This window comes from Lagopus leucura, unplaced genomic scaffold (genome assembly GCF_019238085.1).
Source record: "Lagopus leucura isolate 7727_CA_CO unplaced genomic scaffold, USGS_WTPT01 Super-Scaffold_1, whole genome shotgun sequence".
NCBI classification, from domain to species: domain Eukaryota; kingdom Metazoa; phylum Chordata; class Aves; order Galliformes; family Phasianidae; genus Lagopus; species Lagopus leucura.
Genome location: NW_024962250.1, coordinates 37389965 through 37413909, shown reverse-complemented (window position 1 = coordinate 37413909; position 23945 = coordinate 37389965). Strand labels below are relative to the sequence as shown.

Sequence of the window (23945 nt, the reverse complement as noted above, 5' to 3'; positions counted from 1 at the left end):
CACACTGGCATTCATCACATTCGTAAACACCGCTTCAAGTTGAGGAAGGCTTTTGTCTTCTGACCTGTTTTCCTTGGTGCTCTGGCAGTGATCGGCGTGACGCATTTTCTCCAGGTGGCATCAGCAGCCTGTGAAAGCTGCAGGAAGCATTTCTGCCATGCGACCTTTGGAGCAGGGTGATCTTCAGACAGGACGAGCAAAGTCCCAAAAATAGAAACCAAAAATACAGTTCTCTATAGTTGTGCCTTGAGGACAGGGAACGTGGGCTCCGTGTCTTCAGGCATCCCTTTGGGCAGCGTGGTTCTTCTGCTTGTTTCTGCTCTGTGTGAATTTGATAGTTGATAAGTAATTCCTGTAGCACAGGAAGCAGTGGTGATTTTCTGTTTGTTTGTTTCCTCAGTGGTGGAAAGACCCTTGCTGGTATTGCTGAGTGGAACAAAGTGGAGTTGTAGCCTGGTGTGCCGAGTTTAGGCTCTCACTTCTTTGAAGCAGTTTCCCTTTAATGTATGTTATTCCTTTATAGCTTTTCTTTTTGAATAAGACTCGAATACTTACGTCTGCGGTGAAAAAGTGGAAAGCAGTTCTTGATCAGTTTCCCCTCCATGTTTAGTGTAAGTATAGCCTTGCTGCTAGGATTGCTTGCAGAAAGGAATGCTGGGCAGCCCTAAATCCACACTGTCTTCCTAAGTAAAACAAAAGCTCTGCAGTTACATAGGAATTACTCAGTGCATCTAATAAGAATCTTCTCAGGTGTTTAATCTGTTCCTTGATTTTTCTCTTCTCCTTTCTGTGTAGTGTGGATGTTTGTGCTTGCTCTCTGGAGGCCGTTGTCTTGCAGGGCTTGAGTTTGTGAATGATAATGAAGTCTGGTTTTAAGCACTGATGTACCTGTGGGGCTGTTCAAATTAGAAGTATGGTGTGGAATCCAAAACCCTGAAGCCCACCAGAGGTTGTCGTTTTGTTTCCCTTCCTTCCTTGGCCTCCTCCATTCCCAGTGGGCTATGAAACAAACTCTCCTCTCCAGCAGTTGCCTGAAGGATTAGACCAGATTTTTTTTTTTAAGTAATAAAATAGATCTGAATATAGTCAACTTCTGACATGTTATGTCTGAGAAAGTTAAAATGAGTCTATAGGCTGTAAACTGTTGTGTAGCCAGTGGTGAAGTATTGAGTTTTAACACGCCTCTTGAATGGATACCCCAGGGATGGAAAAAGTGACTGAACTGTATATTGTCAAAAACAAAGAGCAACTTTTGGTTTGGCCGCTTCGTGGACCACTCAGCTCCACTTGAAACTGGTTTTGCTATAGATTGCTGCTGCAGGAGCAGTTTGTCCTTAGTGTCAGCTGTTTGCTGTGTGGGTGGGGGCACGGTGCAGGTGCTGCTGGCACTTGGGGCTGTTTGTGCCCTCAGTGAAAAATTCCTGCCTCTCCAGCAGAACCAAAACATGCTATTATCTTATTAGTGCATTCACTCTTAATGCCTTAGCCCGCATTACACTTTAAGCTACCTTTATTATGTACATTCCCACAGTTTTAACTCTTTATCATTTAAAGCTCACGAGAAATTGAGTGAGTCTTAATTCCACCCATAGAGTATTGATAAGAGTTCGGTGTGATTGTATCTGTGTGATTGCAGGCTGAGAGGTGTAAGCATTAATGTCAGGCCTTCAACAGACAAGGAGAGGCAGGAGATTGCTTCTGCTGCCCCTGCCTCCATGAGAGCACCTTCAGATAAAAGGTGAACGTTGACCGTCAGTGACATTAAATCTACGTAAGGGCTGATCAGCAAGGAAGTTTTCCCTACCCTGTATTTTAATAGCTCTAATTTTTCTTAAAGAACACATGGTGTGGTTCAGTTCCATCATTTGAAAGTTTTGCAGCCAACTTTTTGTCAGTTTTGCCGACTATTGTATAAATTGCTATTAGAAGTGATATTTTTGTGGGTTTTTTTTTTTTTTGTGTAAGCATATGCATCCTTAAACCACCTGAGTCATGCATTCTATTTTTAATATACAGTGGTTTTGAAAACTCAGTGTGCCAGGATTGGTGCTGATGTAGTGTGAATGAGGTGACATGTAGGGCCTCCTTGAAGGGGGGAAAAAGAAGGGCCAGTTACATGCTCTGTAGGATCACTGAATTCATTTACATGTGTATTTTTTTCTAATGAGCACAACAGGCAGGAAATTGTTTGGGGGCTGACAACCCCTGCCTGCACCCCACTGAACTGCATTGCTGGAGGAAGGTGACCATGGTGGGACAGCAGGTTTGGGCTGGTCTGTTGAACACCACGGTGAGTAGAACTGTGTTGCTTCCCACCTTGGAGGCACTTTGATAATGTGATCCGTCCTCTGATTTTTATTTATTTATTTATTTTAAGGCCAAGCATATTTTTTACAGGGGAATTTTGTTCAGCTGGTTAACCCTGTATGTTAGATTTTGTGAGTGCCACCAAACTTGTTTTACAGGGATTCCAGTCTTTGCAGTTGAACAGTAATGTAACAGTAACACAACAGTCTGCATGTCGCTGCTCTTCAGATTCAGCTGTTGTGCAACAGCCCCATAGTCACCAACTGCAGCTCCTGTACCGGGTTCTGGCTTCTTGGGGTCTGCACAGCTTCTGTGTGAGCTTTGGGATCTACAGGCAGCCTGTGCCTTCCTCACATCTGGATCCCTTTATAATTTGTGACTGGTAAACCTGGCTATGTCCTTTGTGGAAGTGGGAAAGATGGTGGATTTCCTGGAGAGTGCTGCAATGCTAAGCTTGTGCTTCCAGGTTTGAGGAGAACAGAGGTTTGTGTGGAGAGAGAACCTCAGCCAACAGACTGAAAACCAGTCCTGAAGAAGCCTTGTTTGCCCAGGGTGTCCCTGCTGGACATCAGTAGCAAATTGTGCTTAAAGTTTGCAGGATTGAGCCCAATAATTCACTCATATATAATGCTCTGAAATGATGATAGTAAATAATTCACAGTCTGGAATCTCCTTATAGATTCATTTTGTAATCAAGAAAACTTTATGCTTTGTGTACACAGTTTGCTCTGGCCTACTTTTGGAGTGGGCACCTCCACAGTGTTAGAAACTGGTGAGATTCCTCATTTCAGGGCGTCCTGTCCTTTGTGTTTTGAGGTTTTTTTACTGGACCCCCAACCTGTTGGTCAAACAATTTAGAGGGCTGTTGCTTTTCTGAAGGATCTGCAGAACCCCAGATTTGCTTGGAGAATGACTTACTATTCAAATGTCGCTGGGAGCATTTGAAAACCATAGAACTGTGTGTTCAAAGGCTTCCAGTCTTTCTAGGGATATGTGCTGGAGGCTATAGTCTCCTGATTAGTTTTAATTTGACTGCTTTTAGCAGTGCTAGATAGTATCAAGTGTTTATCGCGTGCAGTTTATGTGGATAAGGAAAGTAATAGGGTTGTTTCTCAGACTGGGAACAATGTTTTTAATGCAGCTGTTGTGATCCCAATACAAAATGGGTGCACAGATCTCTGTAATTATGAACGGTGTGGTGTTTATGAGAAAACCTGCAGCATTGTTGAAGGCTTCGCAGCTGATGTTTGGGTGAAACAGATAAGCTCAAGTATTGTCTAGAACTGATCATCTATGTCTTGGGGTGTTTGTTTCCTTGTGTATTTTTGACAGCCCTGTACTCAATCAGTGGGGACCTGTGGGGTGGCAGAGCTGTGCTGCCTGAGCAGTGATGGCTGTGGGTTGGCTGTGAGCCACACAACCATCCAACAGTTCTGTGCTCCAACATGTAAAGAGGAACAGATCTGTGGATATTTGTCTCGCTTCAAAGTTTTGGGTAAAAATTAGAATGTGAAAAGCTGGGGGGAGATGCAGCTGTGTGCTCCCCTGCCTGTGTCCTGGGTTGTCTCTTGTCTGAGTGTTTGCATCCACTGCAGGGTAACAGCTCTGGGTGTGCTGATCTGTGAGCTTTGTGGCATATAATGCATGTGGATAGAAGCACAAACAAGAGTGTAATGCATCGTGCTGCTTCTTCTGTGCCACTAAAGGGAATAGAATATATAGCACATAACTCTTATATGTAGCACATACATCGTCATCGTGATTAAATAGTTTGAGATGTGCTGCAACTTTGGGAAAATAATTTGTGTTACCTCTTTGGTGAGTAAAATATTTGCTTACTTTGTCATGTTTGATAACCTTTGAAGGTACCTCCAGCTTTATGGAACAGGGCTGGGTTTTTGTTCCCTACAGTCTTTAGGAAATGTTTGAGATGCCAGTGCAGCTAATGAAGGCCTGGCACGTGTCCTCCTTGTTTTTATTTAATACCTTCCTCTATGAAGAGTTGCACTGGATATGACCACTTTCCTTGCCTTCAGAAGGTTTTGAGTAGTAGTAACAAGTTGGTGTTAACCAACCTGGTTAATGTATTAAAATAGCAATTGCTGTTTGTTTTTAAGCTCAGAATCAAGGAAAAAATATGTGCTTTTTTTTTGATTTGATTTTTAAATGATTACATTTGCAATGCAAAGAAGTGCTTCCTAGCTGGCTTCAAGTAGGTTAGGATCTGTGCCACCCTTAAAAGGGAAATTGCAGACTGACCTGCTTGATGGCCAGCATAGGGGGAGGCTTTGCTCTTTTCTCTCTATTTAAAAAGAAAAAACTAAAAATGTTTATTTTTGAGATTGTTTCACACATTATATGTGATATATATTACATGTATATATACACTACATGTTGTAGGATATTTCGAGACATCCCTGAAATATTTATCATGCTGTGTCCCACTAAGAATGTAATCTTAAGGTCTCCACTGTTTACGAAGCACAGTCTATATTTTACCTCATGCTGAGTAAAGATGTGATAATGGTTGTTTAGGGATTATGTGAAAATGAAGTGAGGAATGACCCTTAAAAATTGGTAGGAAGTAGGAGATTCCCAAATGAGAGGAGGGAGGGGGAAGCAGTTTGATTTGCTACTGCTGGGGTTTTCTGAAGGATGCTCCTTTGCACGTATGCAGAGGAAAATGGAGTCTGGTGAGATTAAAAAAAAAAAAAAAAAAAGCTTTATTTTTTCATTTTATTTTATTTTTTGAATTTTTAGAATAGAATCTGCTTGGTTACAGATAGTAGAGGAAACCTGTAAGTCTAACTTGCTGTGCCATTTGGGGCAGATGTGCAGATATCAAATACTCCGTGGAAATGCAGGGAATGACCCCAGCAGGCCCTTCCAGCACTGTCTGTGTGTGATTATTTTCAAGTGAACTTGTTCAGCAAGCTGTGAATTGCTTGTTAGATTTTTTTGATGGTTGTCTTGCCAAATACATACCATTTCATCTTAATTTTTTGTCTGTTTTCAAAAATGGATGTACACAAACCTTTCACTCTGTCATTTTTTTTTCCTATTTTTCCTATGCCTTTCACTTGGAAAAAATACTCACCCAAACCTGTCAAGGATTGAGTCGTGTGGGTGCAAGATGGCAATAAAATGTTGGTCCTTTTTATTTTCTTTAATGAACTTTTCTGCAGCTTTCAATATTAACCATAATTTCGGCTCAGCTCTGTCAGCTCTTTAAGGACAATGTCATTCTTTCTTCTCTCCCATTCTTTCACATTGTTACAGTAGAGGCAAGAAAGCTTTAGCAAGCCACTCTGAACATGGCTGTAGGTCAGGCAAATAAGAACAGCCCAATCCATTGGAATTCCGGTAGAGAATTGGGAGTAAGTTACCTACGCTTACCTGGCAGACCTGAATCCTTACTGTTGAAAGGGTGCTGCTGCCTTTGGCCTGTCTCACCAAATGGCAGCAGTCTTGAGAAGTGGTTTGTGCACTGAGTCCACATAGGGCTGATGAAGAGGAGGGAACGATGGGCTGCTGAGGCATTACCACCACCTTTTGCTGCACAGAAACCATCCATCTAGACTTGTTTTGCTTCCAAGCTGAGACGTGTTGTAGTGCAAAGTGTACAGAAGTAAGCATCAGCTAACGTATATGGAAATATGCTAACAGATTTTTTTTTCCACATGCTTGAATATATATCTGTTGCTTATGTCTTAAATTGCTGTACTATCTGAAATAAGATGGGCAAAGAATGCTTGCTCTCATTCTTTGGTGCTGTTTTATCAGTTGCTAAGGTCAGACAAACTGAACGGTATGATTTTACCCTCTCTCCTTTTCCAGGTGACAAAAATTGACCCAAGTGAATCAAGCTTGGATCTCTGAGACATTCACACATCGTGTTTTATGCCAGATAAGATAAATGATTTGGTTATTGATGGGAGAATATGGATCTGTGTAATTTAAGAAAGAGTGCTTCAGTTTGACGGTTAGGAGTTATTTCTGTTAAGAGCAGATGCTAGAACATCTGTGCTGTGCATGTTGTTGCTTTAAAAACAGAACTAGGGCAAGCAGCTAGGGCCATAGATAGGACTGAATGACCTCTTCTCAATTAGTAATTCAAATTGTCTTCAAGACACAACCAGGTCATGAAGTCTTCCTCATAAGCTTACTAAACTCCATTGTGATTTTTGCAGTGCTCCTCTCGGGAGGGATATTGATGAAGCAGCCGAGGGTACCCTCGAGTAAAGGAGGATGCTTATTAATCCTATTCTCTTTTCTTATGCTTCTGGATCAAGCTAAAAGAATGTCATAAAGCTTTGGGAGAGGGAAGGGAAGGACACGTTTTAATAGACAGCATTGCGTGCTCTTGAATTCAAAGCTTAGGAAGGAAACTTTTCATGCTGCCTCCCAGTACCTTGATGCTGGGTCTTGTTTCATCTCAAACAGCATCTCCTGGGGCTTGGCTCTGGGCATCTTCCACTTCAATTTGCTGTGGTTACTTTCATGGGCACTTGTGAGGAAGTCTTTTCTAGGGGAAGTATTCCTCCAAGGGCTGAGATGTCGCATCTCAGATAGCTTTAAATGCAGCTCAGGCTGCTTGGAAATGTTGTGGGGCCTTTTCCTGGGAGACCTTCAGAAGCTGCCTGGATGCAGGCCTGGGAACCCTGAGCCAGAGGCACCCAGAGGGCCCTGCCAGCCTCAGCCATAATGTGATTCCATGCTGGACACTGTGGAGGGCCTTTTGTTCTCAAAGCTTTCAAGGCTGTGTGCCTACATCAGCTTCAGTTGTTGCAGTGCCATCCTTGTTCTTTGCAGCCCAGCTGTTCTGCTTGTGTTCCATGCATGGCCTCAGCCAAGGGATCCCTGGCTGTCAGTACCAACTGTGTGTAAATACAGTGGTGCAAGCTGCCTGAATGTGAATGCTTTTTGTGGGATGCCCTGACCTGTCTGCAGGAAGTCTGGCTGCCAGACTTGTTGGGGCCTGGAGCTCGTTCATGGGTTCTTCTTGTTCTGCTTGGAGGTGGGATCTGCCAAGCTGTTGAGGTATGTGGCATTCCTCATACAGCCCTTCACCATTCTTCTGGGCACTGGCATCCTCTGATGCTGAACACAACTCCCCTTCCAGCTTCAGCCTCCCCAAGGAATGATTCTGAAACATGTGTCTTTCGAGACCTCCATGGCATAGTGTGATATACGTACTGCTCTGACTGTGATTTTATATTTGGCAATATCCTACTGAAGTGTTCTCACCCTCTTTGCTGGTTCCTCTTTTCACTTTGCCCTTTGCTATGTGCTGGTATATGTGAGCTATGCGGTGAACCAAGTGGGTGAGTTTGTCTGGCAGAAAAAAAACTCAGCAAATAACCATATGGCTGCACAAGTGTTTGTTTCTGGCCTGTGAGAGATGGCAGCAGGGAAGGGACGTTGTGCAGCAGGGTGAAGGGAGATGAACAGCTTTGGAACTGCTGCTGCCTCAACACATAGAAATGCAAGTGTTGGCTTCCTCTGTTGAACATACAAAATCAAGGTTGTGAAGACATTTGCTGCTCATGGGAACAGAAGATGGTGTCTCACAACTTATTTGGTCACTAGTTTTTGACAGCAATGAATGAAACTATTTATCTAAAACTACTTATCTGAGAGGAAATAGTTGATTGCTTTCTATCATAAAACAGCAGCTAGTACAGAGCACTTTGAAAGCACAATCTGCTGTGACTTTCAAGCCAAGGAAACCTACTGGTTCTTCCTTGTACGCTGCTCTTTGAGCACCAGCAGTGTTCTCAGTGCTGTCAGGACTGGAAGTTGTCTTTGTTCCAATAGACCGTTCTGTTTAGCTGTTACACAGTACATGTGTCCAAGGTATCTCACTGTGTTTGAATAGTTCAAGGAAACCAGACTGTGTAGCTTTTATGCTAAGGGTCAAATACAAGTCAGTGCTTTTGGCAGAAATTTGGCTTGGTTCCTCCCAAAGGCCAAGGGAGAAGAGCCAACGTATGCAGAACATTCAGCAGGTATGCCTGCAAGAGATTGGTAAAGGTTCTGATTTTGAGAAATCTTGCTTTTGAGATGGTTTTTAAAACGCTTGCATGCTTCCCATTGAGACCCCAGACCACTGTTGTTTTTATGGAAAACCTTGGGCATGTGCCCAGTTCTCTTGCAGATGTGTGTTTTATCAACTTTATCTTCTTACTGTCTGAGATTAGACGTGAAACGTGGGAGTGTCTTGTGACACTCAGTATTGTGGTCAGGATATCACATCATGCCTTTAATACCATTTTGATTTATTTTCCACTTTCTACTGTACAGCCTTATTTCCTTGTCTTGCTTCTACATGCTATTGTTTTAATTCAAGCAAAACATTTCTTGTGACTACTTTGGGTCCCTAAAGTGCGTATTTTCAATTATGTGTTTTAGTTTTTCAGGTGAGATTTCTGATATCTGCAGGTGTTCTATAAGCCAATGCAAGTGAGCCAGCAAGGCCTGCCCGCAGTGGTGCAGGAGTTCCTCTGATGTCACAGATGGCTGTGGGGCAGCATGTCCTGTGTGGAGCTCGGTGTGAGAGCCTGAACTTGGGAACGACAAGCATGTTTGTGCTGGGTGCTGTGAGCCAAGGGGTGCATTGAGCTGGACCCCGTGTGAAAGGTGTGTGTTTATAGGTTTAAGGCAGATGTGGGGAATTTCGTAATGGTGTCTCAGGGTCAGGTGTTCGTGGGCAGCTCCTAATCCTGGAAGCAACCAAGCCTGATCTATTGAGAACCTGAAAAACTTGCGAAAGTTCTTACTGAAAGAGAATAAAACAGAAGAAAAGTGTTATTGACATAGTTGAATTATTGTTTTAGTGCATGTGTTTGCCCAGTCGGCTGTAATGGATTTGAAGTCGTTATTCTGGTGCATTGGGTAAGTTCTCTATCGATTTTGGTATGCCTAGTCATTGTGAAAACATTTATTTCTCAATGCCGTGCAGCTGCTTGCGAATTGTCAAGAATTGGCCTTTCAAGTATTGGCTTGTCATCTCGACTCAATTGAGATAAATGTGCCATAGGATACGTTTTCATTATTGTGTGCTTAACTGATTATGCAGCAGTATCTCATGAAGAACCACTTTTATTCAAACATCAGTGGAAGTATTTTCTATGTGCTTAAGGGGTCCAAAAAGAAAAAAAAAAAAGCCTGGTGTTCTGCATTAGTTAAGTTTCAGTTTGCTGCAAAACTCCCTTATCAGGCCCAAGCCACTTGAAATGGTTTTGTAATGGCGATGTTGAAACACAATGGCTGGTGGAAGTGTTTCTGTTGATCATTAATTCATGCCCAGTGTCCTTTTTATTTATTTATCTATTTATTGCTTTCACTGCCACTCATTCAGGGCTGTAGTTCAACCGCAACCTGGTCTGCTTTCTGGTGAGTGCAGGTGGGATGAGCTGGGCTGTAGTGTTTGCAGAATGACCCAGACGTGTGTCTGGGTGTTTGGAAAATAGGGTTACCTGGGGCTGAGTGTCTTTGGAATTCTTGAGGTATCTGGGTTCGTTTCACCTCTTCCTTTCTGCAGTATGGAGTAGAACTCGTCTGACAGAACAGCAGTGAAACAAAAGTCTATGCGTGCATCCTTTTCCCCAAAGGTATAAATAGTCTAAAAGAAAGATGGTATGCTTGGCAGATGATGCTGAGAATTGACATGATGCAGTTATAGACCGAGTACCAGAGCCATTTTTTTTTTTGTTGTTGTTATACTCTGTTATTTACAAGAGGGGTTAAGATCAGCTCTCTAGGGTCTCTGTATTCTTGTGGGGCAAAAAATAAATTGGAAGTGGTTTCTGAAGTTCAGGCTTGCAGTGCATGTTACTGTGGGCTGAGCAGAGGGGGGCTGCAGGCAACTGAATATAGCTTATAAAGTATTACATTTTCATCTGATGGTGGATGGAACTGTGATTTCTGCCTATAACCTGAGATGTCTTACTGCCATAATGGACTCTCTGACGTGTGCCATTGCAGTCACGCTTCTTTCTCTTCTCTCTGTTTTTGATACCTAACCTGTAATGTAGCATTCAACAAACTAATTGCTTTCGTTTGGATCCCAGAGCTGCTTGGATCAGTGAAAGTTCATTGCTGCAGACTCCAAGAAGAATCATAGAATCACCAAGGTTGGAAAAGACCTAAAAGATCATCCAGTCCAACCGTTCACCTATTCCCAATAGCTCCCACTAAACCATGTCTCTCAACACAACATCCAGCCTTTCCTTGAACACCTCCAGGCTCGGTGACTCCACCACCTCCCTGGGCAGTCCATTCCAAGAAGCTGCATTCTAGGATGTACCTCTTAGTCCATCAACTTGGTTTTGGAAAAGAAACCTGCAATGGCCAATTGCAAATAGTAGACGAGCTCTTGGCTATGTGGTGGAAACCTCTGTGGGTTCTGAGCACTTGCTCAACATGCTGGAGGTTGTGAAACAAACAGGTCTGATGGCTGCATGCTCCACACTGTGCCACTTATGTCCTTACAGGACTCAAAATAGTCTGATCTGAGCTGAACAAAAAGCCTGTGAATGTTCTTAGAAGCCTCTTTGATTTAAAAATGGGGATGTCTCTCTAAGCTTTCTTGTGTGGTTTTTGGTCCTGTTTGTTTTTAATGTTCCCTGTCCGTAAATCAAGGATCATTCCATTTCTGTAAGTAAATTTCCATCTGACATCAGAATTGAGGAACAAGTGAAAACACATCTTTTTTTTTTTTTTTTTTTGCTGATACTTTCCATTTCATTTGTTTGGAGTTCGTCTTGGCTCTGTACAGAAGACTGTATCATTATGTTTTTAATCTAAACTTTTCCATAGTGGAGAGGATGGTTTGTTTTGCCTGTTAGTTTAAATTACAGAAACATCTTGGTTATAAAAGCTGAAAAAGAGGGCCTTAGAGATTCTAAATACTTGATTCTGTTTAACGAGCGTATCTACTAAAAATAGCCCTTGTGAAGAAGGTCAGTAACTCATTCTTTAATATTCCCAGTCAACAGCAAGAGCAATAAAGATTCTCTTTCTGATCTGATTAATGGCTGCGTATCAAAGCCCTGAAAATTTTTTGCTCCGGTCAGCAGAATCTAAAATTTAAAAAGGGAGGGTATTTAATGCTCTGCTTGTGAGAATGGCTCTTCCTTCATTCTGTTTTGTTTGCTCTCTTGCCAGCCAAGCTAGAAAAATAAGCAGTGCTGTGGAGCTGCACTTGCGTTGGGCCATCCTCGTTAGTTTGGATGTGCCGGGGGCTCCCCTGCTTATGTCTTGTCCTCCCTGCACGGAGTTTGTGTGTGGAGGAACTTCTCTTTTTCTGCAATGCGTTCAAAACATTTTTCGTATGATCCTGAAGCCCCTGAGCACTGAGATGTGTGTAAGGCGTGCTGTGCTTTGTGCAGCGGTGCTGCCAAACCGCTGAGCTGCTTTAGTGCTGCTGTCCTCAAAAATGTGCATCGCTGCAGACTGCTTAGGCTGAGCCGTGCCTTCCTGGGGGTGAAAGGGAGAGCAAATACAGAGCAAACCGATGTGCGGTGTACTGCTGTTTAGTATCCTATCGTGGATACTTTGTTTTTCCAGGAGATGAGGTGGGCTCACTTGGCAGGAATTTCGGAGATGGCTTTTCTCCTCCAGGAGCGAGGAGGAGTTGTGGGACCCATCGTGCTTCCATCACTGGGGCATAGGCAGCTCTGCTGGGATTGAGTATGGGTCTAAATGGGTGCATTAAACCTATGGGGAGATGGAGAGAAGGCCGGGCTTGGGCTTGGTCCTGTCCTGGCCCGTATAACTGCTTCTGTGTTCAAAAGGAATGAATATAAGCATGGATGTGTGCGAGTAAGAAAGAACTCAATCACCTGATATGGGATTCCCCTTGTGAAGTTTGCACTCATCTTTTTTTTTTTTAAATTTATTTTTTAATGTAATTTTTATAGGAAAGCAGCTTTCTAGCCTTAGGAGCTCTGCTCCCAGTTTGGGCAGGCACTGAAGCACTTGCATGGAGTGCTTGTGCAAGGAGGGGTGTTTTCCCTAGCTGGGTCCTGCGTAAACTTGAAATGTCTTTGATTTGGGGAAGAGAGGGAGGGGGAAAAAGGTGAAGTAGTTTCAGGTGCTACTGTCTGTGCATAACATCTCACACAGGGAGACCCTGTTCTGTTGGTCCTTAGGCAACACTGTGATAAAAACAAATCAAACACCTGTGCTTGGATCCTCTTGCCAAGTTCTGGAGCTTTGCTCACCTTTTTTTATAACTTAAAAATAGGAAGGAGGGGAAAAGGTTTGTTTTTTTTTTTTTTTTTTTTTTTTTTTTTTCTTCTTTCCAAGTGCTGTAGTTGCTGTGTTGAAAGATGTACAAACAGCGCTGGCTGCCAGAATGAAGGAGACAGTGAAACTGTCCTTGTGTGCAGGGCTGCTGCAGGCATGGGCCAGTTGTGGGAAGGAGAAAGAGCCTTTCGTCTCTCTCTTTCATTTAGTGTTGCTTAACAGTGAGTTAAAACACCTCCCTAAAGCAGCCTGAGCTCACGTCCTTGTATCTTCTGACTTTCAGACATAGCTTGCTGAAAGGTTTGCTTTTTCCCTTCCCAGCTGAAGTGTTTTTAAGTGCATTTGTTTCTCTAACCAGAGGAATGCCAGGGCAGGAAAATCTCTAGGTAAATCCAACATTTGCTCTTTAGTGCAGTCAGCTGCAAGATGCATTACAGAGCTGGAGTTCTACTTCTGTTAACAAACAAAATTGCAGTATTTTTTTTTTTAAATTGTAGGATACAATCACAGTTCTCTTACACTTTCTAATCTCCCAAACAGCAGCTGAACAAAACTGGTTGGCAGTAGTCAGTTCTGCCTCTGTGTATACTGGAACCAGTCTAGTTAGGAGCCGGTCCACAGGGTGGAAGTTCTGTTTAAGATCCTTTGCAACCACGTCAGTATTGCTTCCCTTAACTTGTTTAGATTTTGTGCTGAGTTGAAGGCACAGCACAGCCCTTAATGTACAACAGTCTTGGCTTCAATATGCCCAGGTTATAAATAGATACCCCTTGCCCCCCTTGGCAGTAGGAAATGACTGCAGCAGGTGTCCTCTGCTAGAAATTTGCACTTATTCATATCCAAGTACTTTTTATACAGTAACTTAGCTCCTAGTGTGCTCTTCCTTTCTTAAATGCCCGCTGACTTGCTAGTTAGTGTCATGCTAAAATCTGAAATCTTCAGTAAGATAGAAGAAATAAAGCCCGAAGGTTGTTTTTATTGTTGTGCACCTCTGTAGGGCACTTATTTGTGTGCAATTTTGAAAGTATTAACAGCAAGTGTGGGAGAGGTGCAGAATGTCTGGCACAGGTAAAAATGGTGTAGGGATTCTTTTGGGTTCCTTTCTTCATATTGGGCTGGAGTTCAGCTGGGTTTTTGCAATAGTTCCTCCACAGTAATGCTGGTAAGGGCTTTGGAAGGCTCTGGGCAGGATCTGGTATCCCCCCTCGTGCTGAGAAAATAAACGGGGCTTTTTGTGTGGCAAGGTAGTGCTCAGAGTAAATAAGGATATTGCAGCCTGCTTGGTGTGAAATGCGTTTGGTGTCAATAAACAAACTTCCTCGTGACACAAAACCCATCATTGTGTTTGGATTAGCTTTCGGGCTCAGCAAAAAGGTGAAGCTGTTTGGGCAGGGTGAGTGAATGCCTTTGTGCTGCTGAGGTCGTTTCCTTCCAGGCATGGTGCAGAGTCCCTGCTTCTGTGCAGGTGTTGGATGCTTTGGGGAAGAACGGCGGAGTTTGATGTGACAGTGTGCAAAAAGTGAAAGAAAGGGGAGATGTGGTGCTCGTTTGGAGAGTGTGTGCAATAAAAAAAAGAGAGTCCAAGTCTTTCATTTACAGTTTAACGTGTATGTGCCTCTACGTCCTTCTCCCTCAGATGTGAGAGCTGCGTGGAGCTGCTGTTTGTGAGAGGGGCTGGGAACTGCCATGAGTGCGATACGCCGCTGCGGAAGAGTAACTTCAGGGTGCAGCTCTTCGACGATCCTGCTGTTGACAAGGAAGTGGAAATCCGTAAGAAAGTGCTGAAAATGTGAGTGTCACCAATCAAAAGATCAGAATATGGATCTGTTTCGTGGCTCCCATTTTCAAAAATTGTCTTATTTTTCCTGTAGCAATTTAAAAACAAACCAATAAAAACTCCTAAAACCCAACACCAGAACTTAACTTGACTCCATTTAACGTTGAGGAATTATAGAGAATCTGATTTTGTGCAACGACTGAGGAATGAAGTCTCAACTTAGCCTGGAGGAACTCCTACTTAGTGTTAGAAAATGTTGGGTGTTTCTGTGTGGGGTATTTGGCAAAGACCTGCCTCCCAAATGGAGATGATTTCATGCTGAGGACCACAGATGCTTTCCCTTTGAAGGGGTGAACATGGGAGTGGGGCAGAATTAGGACCTGGATTGTTTTGTTGCCTGGGGACCTGTTTGGAGAACTGAAGGCTAGTTCCCTTCCAGATGAAAATGGGCAGAAGAGAGGCTTGTTCACATTGTTTTCCACACAGCAATTGTTAGCAGAAACCATTGCTTACAAGCACTGTGTTGCGAGACAGTCATGTGGATTTGAGAGCTCTTGGAGTTGAGATAAATTGCATCTCAAATTGCATCTCGTGTCTTGTGGCCATTAAACAATATTTTACAAGGAAAAAAGAAGTAGGCCACTTGATGAGTGCTAAAAGAAGGAGGGCTGATGGAATGTAGCAAACTTGGACAGAGGTGTGCAAGAGGGAACACAGGTAAATTGTAGCTTGGCAGCCTTTGCCTAAGACTTAGTGAAGACTTGAACTAAATGAATCTTATAATACTGCTGAGATGTAAGAGAATTGCTTCACTGAATACAAGATGCTGATGTGGAAAGTAATAATTTTGAGGTTTGATTATAAAGTCTACTGAAGCTAACAAAAGTTAAATTGGAATAAAGTCAACTTGATTGACTAAAGACAAAAAGAAGCATAGTTAGAACAGAAAACTCTGTAAAATACTTGGCCTGCTTGGATTTGCCAGATTAATTTTTAGGAGGCAGACCCACCTCCCCCTCCAAACTGGAACTGTGCCTGAGTTCTCAGAATTTGGTTTTTGTATTTCTAGGTGTCATGTGTCTTGGTCTGCTGCAGAGCAGGCAGAATCTCAGTTCTGTGTTTTATTGTGGGAGGCTACGTATCTTGATTTTGAGAGCTTGTCTGTGTTCTTACCAGACTTGTTGTCCCTTTTTTCCAGCTACAGAGAGTTGAATAAATGAGTTCTGGAAGGATCTATTGGTATGGAGTAAGATAATCATGTAGCACTTTGAGTTTGCTGCTGACATAAGCTTTCTTTTGTTGGCAAAAAGCCCTACTCTCTTTTCCGTACTTGTACAAAAAAAAGTTTTCTTGTGGGTGTTGCTGTTGTTTCTGCCTTCATCAGGTTTTTCATGGTGACAGGTTGGCTTGGAATAACAATGAACTAGGTTTTGTGCTTCTGTTTACCTGAACTGCTGAAAAAGGAGCCTACAAACAGTAGGGAAAGATAGCACTGATTTATACCAGACCGTCTCCTTTCCAAGCACTTCTGTCTCATTTTAAAGACTGTGTACGTTGGTCAGCTGTGGGAGCAACAAAGAACACTGTTGATAAAACTAGGTCAATACTTAATATGCTTGCAGCAAGAGCCTTGCTGAATTGAAATTTCATCTGTGTGCATTATACAAACGATTGTTTCTCCTTTCTCAAAGATACAATAAAAGAGAGGATGACTTTCCCAGCCTAAGTGAATATAATGATTTCCTGGAAGAAATAGAAGAAATAGGTAAGTCTTTATGCTTGCATTTTTGATGTGCTGTGCTCATGAGACCATAGGCCTTTATCTTGACAAGCTGCCTATGTCGAAGTTGGGTTCCTGTAATAGGATTTATTGTAGTATCAGATGTTTATCTAATTACTTTTTTTCCTGTATATTTTAACCGTATTTGCTGAACTGTAGGGCGTTGTGAAGTAAAATATTTTATCTTCCAAAGGAAAAACACAATTCAAAGTGGAAGTAGTGCTTTATAGCTAGAAAAGGAGGGCTTGCAAGCGGTTGTCGGGGCTGCACTGGGAAAGATTAAACAGAAGAGAAATTCAAATTTTCATTATACGCCTCCATTAGCTTTATCTACCATGACAGAAGCCATATGGTGTCTTTCATCAGTTTTGCTTCTGCAAGTTACAGTAGTTGAAGCTGCTTTGAAGCTGATGACCTTACATACCACTGTGGTAGCATTTTGTGTTGCTGTGCAGAAGAAGAAGGTTTAGGAACAGACGTTGGTTTCTTTTTCTTTGGTTTAGTTGAAGTAGAACTTTGCCCTTTGGAAGGGGCCTATGTTATCAACAGAGTTTATTTTTTTTCTTAGTTAGGGTGACTTGTGATTTATGGTGGAGTGATGGATTTTGCTTAGAAAAACATGGATGTGTTCAAAGGAGAGACTCCTAAATGGTTTGCTTCTTGGTTTTATAGACTTCTCTTTTTTCTGTCCTGGAGGATGAAGAGGTGGCTTAAAATGTGCAGAAAAGGCAGCGAATGCCATTTGAAGGAAGTCATGGAGATGCTGCTTTTCAAAGGAGCCCTGGCTGCTTTTTGCACGAAGGCATTTTGTAGAAACATATCCAGTACACTTACTGCTGTGAGCAATGTGTCATGTTTTTGTTGGCATCGGAAGGCTGAGGCTGGAGAGCTAAATCGTGTGGCTGGGAAACACCAGGCACACTCATATGGGTCCAAATATCTGGAGGAGACAATGTGGGTGTAGTTCTGTTTGTATATGTTTTGGATGGTGTAGAGGAAGGAGAGGGTGAACAGAAAGACTGATTACAGCTTAGCCAGAGGATTCTGGAAGAGTCTGTGTGTGCACAGAAAGGGAAACTGCTTTGTATTGATGTAGTTTTAAATACAGGTTTCCCACTTACTGCTGTTATGTGATATTCTGGTACCTGCAACAAGGGAGTTGAAGTTTTGCCTGAAAACTCCTGAACCTTGTCAATTTGTGCAGCATGTGATGATTCCCCAGCTCTTGGGATTAGGTGGGTAAATTTCAGATGATTCCAGAGCCTCTGATAGCAGTTTGCTTTGGAAGCAACAGAACTTGAAACTGATCCTTGTAACCTCGTGAAGAAGTGCAAACTTGTCTGTAATTGTGCTGGTCCTGCAAACGTATCATGTAGGAGCTCAGTAAATGCATGCCAGGAATTGAAGTTAGTTGCTGGGAAGGGACACCTAAAACACCTGAAAGGTCTAGAAAGATGGAATACCTCCTTCCTTCAGCCGGGGTTGTGTGAGGAAGGAAGAGATGCAGTCAAAAGGCTCTTAATCTTCACAGTCACAGGAGTAGTTTATGATCTATTAATGTACTGTAGATCCAGAATCCAGAGGGTTTGTTAGATTCAAGAACGCATCCAACAAGAATTCAAGCCCCGTTTGTTCCCATGGTCACACTTTGCTTTCAGACTTCATTGATTGTTGTCATCTCCCCAAACGTCCTGCCTGTGTTCCTGAGCAGAACTCTCCAACTGACTGCTGTCTGATATGCAGCAGTAGTGTTACTTATTCAGCACTTTTTTAGGGCATGTTGTGTGTGGCATGGCAGAACAATGTGCTAAAGGCGCCTGCAACTCTATGGGTATTTTAGATTTAACTGGTAAGAGTAGTTATTTCCTTTTTCTTTGTATATGTGAATTCCCTGCTCGTTTGTGCACGTGGGAAACTGGGCTGTGGGAAGGGAAAGAAAGAGTGTAGTCATGCGGAGCAAAGCTCTGCCTCATGGGGCCAATGGATGGCAGGTTGGCAGGGGCTGCTGGTGATTGTTAGAGCTGCCAGGTTGGGAAGCGAGGGTGCAGAGAACCAGATCTTCCCCTTTCTTTCTCCTGCCCCAAATTCCCAGTTTTTCTGTGAGAAGGTCAATGTGTTAAAAAGCACAGCTTTACCCTGTTTGCTCTTTGCTGGTAAGTTTTGATTCTTAAGTTGTGAAGGGGTTTCAGATAAAGTAGTTGCTTGGCAGAGAAAATACGTAAACATCCTGTGTGAGTATGCTTGTGTGACCCTGGCAGGATTCTGATAGCTTTTCCAAATGTTTCAGGTAGATCATCTCCAGCATTTGTAGTGACTGCAGTGGTTTATTCCATTGAGGTGATGTATGGCCTCACTTGAAGCACATCTCCCCCTTTGTAGCGGGAGTATTATAACTACAAACTTTGCTATTTAAAGAAAAGTGTTGGGTGGTACAGCAACAGAGGTGGGGGGAAAAGGTCAAACACGAGGGTAGTCATATCTTCAGATTGGTGTTTTAAAGAGCAAATTTTTAGTGGTTTAGAATGTAGCCACTAAATAATGCTTTGGGCTAAAATGTGTTATACAAGGCTTTAAAATAGAAACCACATTTTAATGCAGGCTTTCTCCAGAAGAAAAATCAGTTGGACGATTTGGTAACACTGTTAACAGTTGTCATTAGGACCGGGAGTAATAATGAAGTGAAAAGGTTAAAAGATATCATTTGGAGCAATGCATGCAACATCTATTGAAATAAGTCAGGTCTGTGTCCTGCTGGGAGGTTAAACCTTAGAGTTTGCCACCAGGGCTGCACTCTCTGGACATCATGCAAACTTTCCTTGTGCTTTATACAAGATTTTCTTCTTCCCCAGGGTGTCTTCACAGCCAGTTCTTGAAAGCCAGGTGTGCCAGCTTTCCAAAGCAGGGCCTGCCTCCTATCCTGTGTGTACACACAGCTTGGCACCGCTCTCCTGATACCTGAATGAGGCCTCTAGGCATTACCACAACACAATTGCTAATAGCTATTATTTCTTTTAACATTCAGTACATTCGTGTTAGAAGGAGGCTTCTGTGTTTGTGCCCCTTGGATTCCAGGATCTCGTTACTTCTCTGAGACTTTGTGCAATAGCAGCTGCCTGGTGACTTGTTTGCTTCCAACGTTTATCTAACAAGTGATCCTTGGGTAGACAGGATTTTATTATCTGTGATTGCTTGTAGGTTATGTTGTTTATTGTTTGAGGGTTTTCTCCTGTATGTAAATGATGGTGCTGCTTTGCTAAGAATGGGAGGAACCTAATGTAAAATAGGGTGGCCGTATCAAAGATCAGTTTCAGTCATCTCATCTGAACTGAGATTTCGGTATCATGCTGTTCCAGCCACAGTGATCCTTCTTATCTGATGGGGATTAGTGATTCAAATAATTCAATTCCATAACAAAGTGTTTTTCTGGAAAATTGTCACAAGAAAAGACAACTGAAAATAAACAGAAATGTTTAGTAATGCCTAACTAGATTTTTTTCCTGGCTTAATTTTGCATTTTGGTTTTCCTGACTTTTTTTTTTTTTTTTTGTAGCAATGTTGGTGGAAAGAGACCTCTTAAGATCTTGCCTGTCTCTTCTACCACCAAACTGCTCCCATCTTTGTGAAAGGGTGAGGCCCCACAGGTTTGCCAAGAGATGGAAAGCACCAAGCAAAGGTGCCAAAGCAGCTCTGGTCTCCCTGTGCAGACTGAGGATGTGGTCATGACTCTACTTAGAGTGCTCTGCCCAAAGCACTTCTGCCATTCTCAGTCTCTAGCTGGCTGTTTACTAAGATGGTAATGGAGGAGTTCTTGGTAGTAGGGTAGGAGGAATGTTCTTTACAGCAAACCTTAACGTTTTCCTTAATCCACAAATACCTCCTTCAGAAAGGAGTTGGATGTGTGGCCATTTTCCCACTAGCTGGGTTTAGAAGTACAGAGAATGGAAGGTGAAGGTTTTAAGAGGATTGTGGATGTGGGAAAAAAGATCAGTATAGGAACTGACTTTGTAGGTCATTAAACTAATCACCTGCTGTCTCACCAGAGAGGTAGTGAGCCTAAGGTTTGAATAACAAATATTTTAACGTGGTAATATTGGTGTCTCTTCTAGCAGGAGAAATCTCAGATAGTTTTCAGTATCTCAGACTTAAAACAAGGATATTTTGATGGATCGAATTTGAAGTTCTGCAGTGGAGTGACATACACACAGTGCTGCATCTCTGGACAACTTACTGTTCCATGTGATCCAAAGCTTTGGCTCAAATCTTGAGTTCCTTTTATAACAAGAAAATACTTCCCATTTGTTATAGAACTGCGGAATAAATGTTGCTTTTTAAAAAGCAGTGAAAGTCTTCCTGCAGAGGCTGAATTTCCAAAGGAAGGAATTCTACCTAAATAGAATGAAAAGTTACAGGAAAACACAATAGTCTTCCTGTTGTACTTCAACAGATGTCTCAAGGCAAGTCAATTTATAAACGAACCAGTGTGAGATGGATAAGCAGATAAATAATTGTTGCATACAAAACAGCTTCTGTTTCTTTTCCCTGAAGGGTTTCAGACCTCTTATATCAGCTTATGCTATATTTTAACACAGACAAAAATAAGCTTGTCTTCTCTTTGAAACCTTTTCAAACTAGCCATCTGCTTTGCCAGTCATATTCAGACCTGCACCAATATTTTTTCAGGGGAGATACAGCATGCGAGTCAGGGTTGTGTTTTTTTTTTTTAGCTCTTTCTGTTCTAGTTCTATAATTTTTGTTGTTGTTGTTTTTTTTTTTTTTTTAAAGGAACATTTGGAAGAATTAAGTTTAAAAATAAATTTCTGACAAAATGCAAATAAAACCAAATCAAACAATGCAGTGTAGTCCTATATGTGTAGAAGGTAAGATGCTGAGCATTAGTTACTGTGTTCTTTGATTTGATATTTGCTGGTTTTTAAATGCCAGATAAATAGTGGTGGGGGCATGGAGAAGGAAGTAATCGTGACCCAGTCCCCCTTCCAAAATGAACCTGACTATTGTGATTATGGGGATAAAATGGCAGGTCTACATTCTGTAGTTATTGATGAAGAGATGTTTGAAACCCATGAAAAATAAACTAGAAAATACGTTGGAAAGTATTTAGGCTGACAGGTTGGTCACTGATAACTGAGTGGTGTCAGAGAGCTCAGTTTGTTTTGCTGCTAGGATGTTTATGTAGGAGGGAGGATATTCTTTTCATTTATTCAGGGGCAGCTGCTGATGCTGATCTCGGTTTAGGCACAACCAGGTCTTCACACTGCTGCAATAAAACGTAAATCTCCAGTATGTTAAGTGTTGAAATGAGGGCCCCTTGGTGTTTAGGAGCAATAGCTAAGGGTGACTGGGACCAGGATGATGTTTTTTCCTCAGTGACAGCAAGGCACTGTTTAGTAGGAGAGATCTGCTCTGGTCTTTGAGGGTATAGGAGGTACGAATCTTTCTGATTGCTGCCCTACCATGTCCTGAGGTGACAAAGTAGAGGAAGACAGGCAGAGAAGAATCAGTGCGAGGACATTTGGTTGCAGACAGAATTCTTCCCATGGTTTCCAGCCACCACAGGGAGGCAGATGGAGAAATAAACACAGCACTTTGCTGCAAGGTGATATAAGGTGATAGAAAGGATAAAGATTACTCACTTTTGTAAGTAGTTATAAATAAAGGCATTGATCTGCGTATGTCTAACATTTGCTTTCTTACCTGATGTGGGTTTTAAATCTTATGTTTGGTGTTTCACAAACTGAGATTGTGTATTGTTGAATCCATTAATAACTGAGGAAAAAAAAGCCCACTTGAATGTTTCAAGCAGCAATACTTGCAAAAGCTAGGTCATCTGCTTATTGCTGGATTATTTTTAGAGGAACAACCAAGATGTTCAGGAGCCTGAGGCATTTTGGCATCTCATCTTGTTCCTCCTCTTGCACCTGAAGGTGGCATCTGGGCATCCTGCTAGCACAGCATGGCTCATGTGCTATTTCTTTCTTGTGTCGTCATTGAAAAGTTTACAGAGCTGGTGTGTGGATTTAAGTTGTAGGAAGTGCTAACATTCCCATGCAGCTGCTGTCATTGCAGAGCCTTGATCTGATAGAATGCCAGCATTTTCACATGACCGTTCTTCTGTGCTGTAATACTCAAATGTGAAGCTGCTTGTCAGCTGGGGACTGTAGACTAGAAACCGGAGGTCAAATCTTCCCTCAAAGAATAAAAGCTTAAACTGAAATACTGTGTTTTATTAAGGAAATGCTGCCAGGTCTGGAAAGCAGTATGTAATTGCAATAAGAAACTGGAAATGTTCTTATAACCCTTTTGGAGTGGGGAAAAATACACTGAAATTAGTAATTTGCTTCCAAAACCCAAGGAGCTGAACTTAGAAAGTCAAAGAGCTCTCAGAGCGATGTGTTGGTTTGTGGTAATGTCCAGGGCTCCACCTGAGGTGAGATCAAGACCCTGAGATAGGTGCTACGTGGAGCTGGAGTAAGGAGAAACAGCAGAATGTATCCAGGAGAAAGGAAGCTTTATCCTCCTGCTAATGGTTCTCATATATGGGAGACCTCCAGTGTAGAGGTCAAGTGATCTGCCCTAGAACAGCAGCAAAGCTGGAAATTGAACCCAGGTTTTGATTCCCAATCAAATGCTTAGCCCACAAAACCAGCCTGCTTCTCAGATCCCTCCTGAAGTGAGGAGACTGGGGCAGGGCTGCAAGAGCTCTGCTGCTTATCGGGAGCCAGACTGAATTAAAATGTCGGTCCTCCTGATAGTGCTTATTATTTAGAAAAGGGGGAAAAATAATAAATGCAGCATTTTGTTTGTTTGCTTAAGGCTGTGAATTTCTTCAGCTATATCCTGCCTAGCCCTTTTTGCTGTGGTTCAAGGAAAGACTGAATGTTTCTGATAGAAGTAAAGTGTTAGTTCTGTACTCCTGGAAAGAGAGTGTTCTTACATTTCTATTACTTCCCTTACACCATCTCTGGCACTTGTCCATTGCCTGTACTGACACAGTTCAGGTTACTGGAAGGTTTTGCAGACACCATGGAGCACCCGGAATCCTGCAGTCAGAGCAGAACAGGGGGAGAGGCAACTCCTGTGCCTGGGACAAGTGTAGTCTGTACTGCTGGGTAAGTCCAACGGTAGCCAGTGACTCTTACGCTGCAGATCTCCCCCGTCTATCCCCATTAATTGATCTCTTGCTTTGATTTTATAGAATCACAGACTGATGAGGTTGGAAGGGAACTTAAAGTCCAGGAGGTTCCAACTCCACACTGTCGGCTAGTTGCCACCCATCAGCTCAGGCTGCCCAGGGCCCCATCCAGCCTGGCCTTGCCCCATCCCTGGAGGTGTCCACCGACTGCTTCTCTGGGCAACAATGCCTTACTGCCCTCTGAGTAAAGAATTTCCTCATAAAATCTAACCGAAATCTCATTTTTCTGTTTTTCTGATTGCTCTCAACGGTCTTGCCAATCTAGGTTATGGGTGGTTTGCCTTATCTAGAGCCCTCCTGAAAGTTAATTTCTGCCACATTACCTGTGAAGAGAAGAAAAGAATAAGGGATGTTAATCTTTACCAAACTGAGATGTGTGCTGTTCTGATGGGGAGCAACACAGATATCGTTCTTTCGCCTTCTGTTTCTCTCAGTCTCGTTTACGCAAATGATTTTGCAGTGGTACCCATGCACAGGGTTCAGTTAGCTCTAGTCACTTAAGAAGACTAGGAACAGAGAACCAAATAAAAATCTTCCAGTTCCTGTTGCTGGCGTTTTCACCGCAACTCCTTCCCTTGCTGGTTGTGCAATTGCTGTGCTGCTGTTCTCTTGGAAGGGAT

At 42.5% G+C, this 23945-nt stretch overlaps 1 protein-coding gene across 8 annotated transcripts in view; it reads left to right on the top strand.

The window, feature by feature from the left end:
* Window positions 1-23945, top strand: part of MNAT1 (MNAT1 component of CDK activating kinase) — a 115545-nt gene that overhangs the window by 15991 nt on the left and 75609 nt on the right. For all 8 annotated transcript variants that reach the window (XR_006180084.1, XM_042877155.1, XM_042877080.1 and 5 more), the window contains exons 2-3: window positions 14195-14347; window positions 16027-16100. Coding sequence is in view for 7 of the 8 variants with exons in the window: in XM_042877155.1 (XP_042733089.1) it covers window positions 14195-14347; window positions 16027-16100 (227 nt within the window). In the remaining variant the exon portion in view is untranslated. The remainder of the gene's footprint in view (window positions 1-14194; window positions 14348-16026; window positions 16101-23945) is intronic.